The 6,000-nt window shown below is 48.5% G+C and overlaps 1 protein-coding gene across 1 annotated transcript in view; it reads right to left on the reverse strand.

Annotated features, from left to right (window-relative positions):
- shisa8b (shisa family member 8b) overlaps window positions 1-4,391 on the reverse strand; it is a 42,444-nt gene extending 38,053 nt beyond the window's left edge. Inside the window, exons 1-2 of the mRNA XM_030078057.1 lie at window positions 3,802-4,391; window positions 2,232-2,921 (exon numbers count right to left, since the gene is read on the reverse strand). Coding sequence (XP_029933917.1) covers window positions 2,232-2,899 — 668 coding nt within the window. The 5' untranslated portion in view covers window positions 2,900-2,921; window positions 3,802-4,391. The remainder of the gene's footprint in view (window positions 1-2,231; window positions 2,922-3,801) is intronic.
- Window positions 4,392-6,000: the final 1,609 nt, after the last annotated feature.

The following is a 6,000-nucleotide window of genomic DNA, read 5'->3' on the forward strand; positions in this document are numbered from 1 at the left end:
GGAGACGAAAGGCTGATAGGAGGAAGAGACGGCTTTGCGGCGCGGAAACGACGCAGTGTGAGACAAACAGGCGATGACGAGATGAGAGCGTCAAAAAAACAAAACAAAAAAAAAAAAAAAAAAAAATTGAGATTGAAGGAGAGGAGCTGGATGGAGGGGAGGGCGAGGGAAGGCGGTGCAGGGTGAGGTCGCTTTGAGGGATTGGAGCCCATGCTGCCGTTTCCTGAGGGGAACTTGACTGAACCCTGAGCCACATTTAAAGGAATATTCCCAACATTTTGGGCAAAATATCCCTTTTCCCTTTTCCTACCAAGACTGAGACAAGATGTTTGATACCATTTTCACCTTTGTGCATACACACACACACGACACACTGCGTAAATAAGACAGCTTCAGAGCTGCTGTAAGGTTATTTATTTATTTTTTTTTCACTTTGATGGAGCTAGGCTAACGACTCCCATAGATTTCAAGTCTTTATGCTAAGCTAAAACGAAATGCTACCCACAGAGGTGAAAATGGTGGGTAAGTCGGAAAATGGGTATTTTGCCCAAAAAAATGTTGGACTATTCCTTTAACCCTGCTGCAGTTGGAATGTGTCTTGGTGTGTGTGTGTGTGTGTGTGTGCATGTGCTTATATGCGTACATGTGTGTGTGCTGAGAAACAGATGAGGTTTAAATGTGAAGTAGAAGCTGTCTGCTAATGTGTTTTTTTGTTTTGTTTTGCCCCATGAGGACAAATTTAAAGGGCAGTCCAATAAAAACACCATTTGTTTCAATCTGTTGGAACGTGATTATAATCTGTGATTTGACTCCTGTTTGCCTCGTCGTAAAACCAGAACCGTTTGCACACCTTGGACAAACTTGGAAGAGCGAATTCCCTCGAAGGACGACGTTCCCTCTTCAAGTTTGTTTCAGACACCTCGCAGAGATGGTTTGCTCAAGTTTTCTTTTTTTTTTAAAATGCTTTGTTTATTTCAAATATAAGTCATGCTTACAAGCAAAAGCAAACGGTACATGATGAGGGATGCAGTACAAAAGAAATATTGAAAAGAAAAGAGGTGGAAAAAGGAGAAACAGAAAACAAAATGGAAAATTAGAAACATAATTTTAAAAAATGAGCACAGGCAAAGTATAGGTGTGATCATATGGGTCTATATGGGCGAATGCATGTATATGAAGACATACACATGAGCATGTGCCCTTACAAAACCCATTCACAGCATGCATACATACACATGAGATGAAATTACTTTAATCATGTGACACAATACTTGGCAAAAATGGCAAAACATGATTTGAAAATCAATATCAGACATGTGACTGTCTTCCTGCAAACTCTTCTCTCTCTCTCTCTCTCTCTCTCTCTCTCTGCCTCTGTCACTCTCTCTCTCTCTCCTAACTTGATTTCAGGCACACAGCATTTCCATAATTTGCATTAATCGTCGATATTGTGCGGGACAGCAGGACAGGAAGCACAGTGACACCTCGCAGACGAAGCGATCAGCTCGTGCTCTAAACAGATTTTGTGAGATTGACATGAGCCGGCCAGATGACGCGACGTGTAGCTGGAGATTAGTTTTCACACGACGCACACACACGCACACACACACACACACACATGCACACACACGGGTGTACAAACACATGCACACACTCCTGCTGCATTTCCTGCAAAGTCGGAAGTTGGAAATTCCCAGTTGGTAAGTTCAAAACTTGCCTGATGATGTTTTTCTCTCCACGTGAAGAAGACTGCGAGCTATTCGAAAGTGTGTTTTTCAAGCAGCGTTTAATTTGCTGCCACAAGAGGGCGACAAATCACACGCCGCTGGAGAGGTCTGCGTCGCAGGTTTAAGGTCACGTGGTGACGATAACAGCGTTTTTTTTTGCAAAGATGTTGAAAGTTTCCTGCTTAAATTTCCAGCTTGAATTTCCGTTCAGCTGCTTCTGCTGGGATTTCTGACTTTTCGACGTCTCTGGAACGCAGCATAAGAGGCATACACACACACACACACACACATTCATGCACTAGCACATATATGCGAGCATGCAGTCATGCGCACACACAGACATACAAATACACACACACACACACACACACACACACACACACACACGCACAGGCCTCTATACCACCCTTTGATCCCATAAATCTAAAGCCTCCATCGATTTCCCCCTCCCACACACACACACACACACACACACACACACACTCCTCATGCTGCACTCCTCACCTGGAGTTGCTGATGTCAGCGTGGGCCACCCCGGCTCCGCCCCCTCCTCCTCCTCCACTTCCTCCCCGGCTCTTCTCCAGGCCGAGCTTGGTGAAGATGCCCACCAGCACCATGATGGCCACCACGCCGCAGATGATGTAGACGATGAGGTGGGTGCGGTCCCGGTCCTGGTCGCCCTGGCCCTCGGTGATGGTGGCCACGGGCTTGCCGGTGTTGGCCCAGATGGGCGTGTCGTAGTTGGAGCAGATGCTCTGGTCCAGCCGCTGCTGGCGGAACTGGCAGCAGAAGCGGTAGAAGCAGGTGCCGCAGCAGTACAGGAAGACGCCGGCGTTGCAGTTGAACGGCGGGTCCCACTGGCCCATCACGTCGTAGTAGCCCTGGCAGCGCGTCCCGCCGGGAGGGGGGATGTCCTCGTCGTCCGCGTCCCCGCCGCTCGTGGGCGTGGACAGCCCCGTCTCCGGGGGCGTGTTCTGCGTGGTCGCCCCGTAGCCGGCGGCCGTCTGGTTGGCCAGCGAGGTCGGGACGACGGACGGGTCGCCTTCCGTCGTAAGTCCCGTGGTGGCGTCCTGGGTGGAGGCGGGTCGGGACATCAGGAGGGAGAGGAGGAGGAAGAGGAGGAGGAGGCAGGAGAGGGGGCTGGCGGCCGCCATGGTGCTCTGAGACGCCATCACCTGAGGTCCCACCTGCAGGCTTAGAACAGGAAGGCGGGAGAGAGAGGCAAGGCTGTTAAAGACACAACGAGGGTTACTGAGCGAGAAGTGACTCCGGGCGTTTTCCACACAACAAAACACCAACAGAGGCTCTTTTATTTCCGTCTGCGCACAGAAATCCCACTTTCTTGCCGTTACTGACAGCTGACATTCTAGCCCAAAGGTGGAAGCTGCTTAAAAACCAAACCTCGCCAAAAATTGTTGATAACAATTTACAAAATGTCAACAGTCTGTGGAAATACATATCAATTCCTGTCAGGCTTGGTAAAGTTCACTTTTTTTTTTTTTTTTGCAAGTCTCTGCTGTCAAATATGAGTTTTACAGGCCACCGAATGAAGTCAAATGCATGTTTTCTGTTGGTTCGAAAAACCCAGGAACAATTGATTCAACACGCATGATGTAAGTCTATTGATCGTATATACTTATGGAATCGATGAGGCAGAGAGGGCAGAGGATGTTTTGAGAAGGTCAGTCAGTCACCGTTTCAGAGAGATTTCAATCTGTTACGGTTTATCGGTCGCCGCGAAAGACAATTACATCTATTTTTCAAGTTCAAACGAGAAAAATGAGGTGGTGAAAGACTGAAAGGGCATAAAAATTGAATGATCGTTTACACTTTTTACACAGAAATGATTGTAAGTCTATTTTTGTGCTTTTAAACGAGCAACGTGGCAAATTAAGACGTAGGAAATGAAGGAAAACTGAGCGTTAAAAATTTCTCTTACCTCAAATGACAACAAATCAGAATCCTAGTTTTTCTGTTTTTCTGTTTTTTCTGTGTTTCGATTAAAATAGCCCCACAAGACAAAAGAAAAGACAAACTCCTGGAGGATTTTTCTGTTCCCCGAATACGCTCTCACCTTTTTTTTTCCCCGTTTGCAAAGTGCACACAGTCAAACCTCCTCTGTTGCTCTTCCCCAAAGTTCAAGGGTGAAAAATTCCCTCTAGAAATATCCACAAACTTTACTCAGCGACATTTTTTTTTTCATCCTCCGAGCGACCCCGCGGTTCCCAGCTGTTCTCGTCCCTCATGTGTTCTCCATCTTCAGCGGGCTGGCATCGGGGGGGGGGGGGACTGAACAGTCACAAAACAACAACCCCTCTCCTCCTCTTATCCTCTTTCTCTTTTTCTTCCCCCCTTTTTCTCCCTTATTCCACCTCCTTCTCGCTCTCTTCTCCTACTCTTCTTCTTCTTCTCCTCCTCTCAGCGCTGCTCTGTCCCTGCTGGCAGGTGTGAGTCCAGACCGGTCCAGGTCAGTTATAATCCCATAGGATGCTCACTAGTGCTGCCAAGCCCCCCTGTGTGAGCACGAGTGTGTGTGTGTCTGTGTGTAAGTGTGTGTGTGTGCATGCATGTATGACAAGAGAGAGAGAGTGAGAGAGAGAGAGAGAGTGTGTGTGTGTGACAGCACCGAGCGCTGTGAAATGCAACAGTTCAGGATCCAAATGAGATCCCCGCCTCAGCACCACAGAGAGAGAAAGTGAAAAAGAGAGAGAGAGAGAGAGAGGGAAAAGTGGGAGGAGGGTGGGTGGAGATGATGCAGGGTGGGGGGAGTTTGTGTGTGTGTGTGTGTGTGTGTGCATCCAGCTATATCCAGCTGCAGCTCCTATCACCCCCCAGAGGACAAAACCCTGGGAGGAAGGAGGAGGAGGAGGGAAGAGAGAAAAAACGTGAGAAAGAACTGAACGATGGACCAAAACTGAGAGAAACGAGACACTTTTGTCAAATCTCTTTACTACAGAACCCCCCCCCGACTTGCTCTGTGTGTGTGTGTGTGTGTGTGTGTGTGTGTGTGTGCCCCCGTCAGACTGTGTATATGTTGAATGTGTTTATGTTGTGGCAGACGGAGGGCAGTCAACATCTGCTGCCGGTCACTCCTGCTCATCCTCTCCTCATCGCTCCGCTGCTGTCGCCTGCCCCCCCCCCCCCCCCCCCCCCCCCCCACACACACACACACAACACACACACATGTATGCATACACACTCCCCGAATTCCCCCCAGCACACACACACACACACATACACATCACCACCCCCCTCCCACTTCATCATCTCTCCTTCTCCCGTCTCTTAGCGTCTCTCCTCCGCTTTCCCCCCGTGCCTTGGGCGCAGATAAACACATCTGTGTGCAGAAATGTATGTGTGTGCATGTGTGTGTGTGTGTGTGTGTGTGTGTGTGTGTTGCGAGCGTGTGTATCTGCGTTCAGAGAGATTAAGTCGACAGGATCCAACTCCGGTTTCTCCTCCTTGCCACTCACTTCTTTTCTTTTGTTTAAATCCCAACCTGTTCAGGAGACCTGGAGATACACTCGGACTAAAACAAGGAGGCGACCTGGCACACCGCACCTGCTGGACACACACACACACACACACACACACACACACACACACACTCACACACACACTCACACACTTCAACATGCATATACATGTAGAAATAAAATGCACGAGCCGCCTCTGCCAAGGCCAATTATAAGAGCCTTTTCACAAAGTAAACGACCAAATGTGTGATTTTAATGGAATTATAATCCAGATTGACAAGGCGCTTTTTGTTTTGGTTTGGCTTAATCGCCTCGTCCAAAATCCCCTTCCTTTCATTTCATCATTACAGAGTAAACTCGACGCTTTCTCTCTCTCTCTCTCTCTGTCTCTCTCTCTCTCACTTGTTTTTTTTTTTTTTCCTCGCTGGATATCAGACGAGGGAGAGACGGGGAGAAAAGTGTAACAGGAGAATGAAAAGAAAGGGGTGAATGTAGGGCAGAGGGGAGGAGGAGGAGGCCGATAGAGGGAGAGAAAGGAAGAAGGAAAGAAAGAGAAAGAGAGAAAGAAAGTGGGGGAGGGAGAAGCAGAGAGGAGGAGAAACAACTGACTGAAGACTAAAGAAGAGACGGCGAAGAGAGAGAGAGAGGGAGAGAGAAGGAGAGAGAGAGGAACAGGCTTGGAGGAAAAGTGGGAGAGAGGGAGAGACAGTGACAGGGAGATCAGGACGGAGGCAACAGGGAGCGGAGAGGTGACCAGGACGGAGAGATGAGAGGAGGGAGGGAAGGGATGGATGATA

This window comes from Myripristis murdjan, chromosome 19 (assembly GCF_902150065.1).
Source record: "Myripristis murdjan chromosome 19, fMyrMur1.1, whole genome shotgun sequence".
NCBI lineage: Eukaryota > Metazoa > Chordata > Actinopteri > Holocentriformes > Holocentridae > Myripristis > Myripristis murdjan.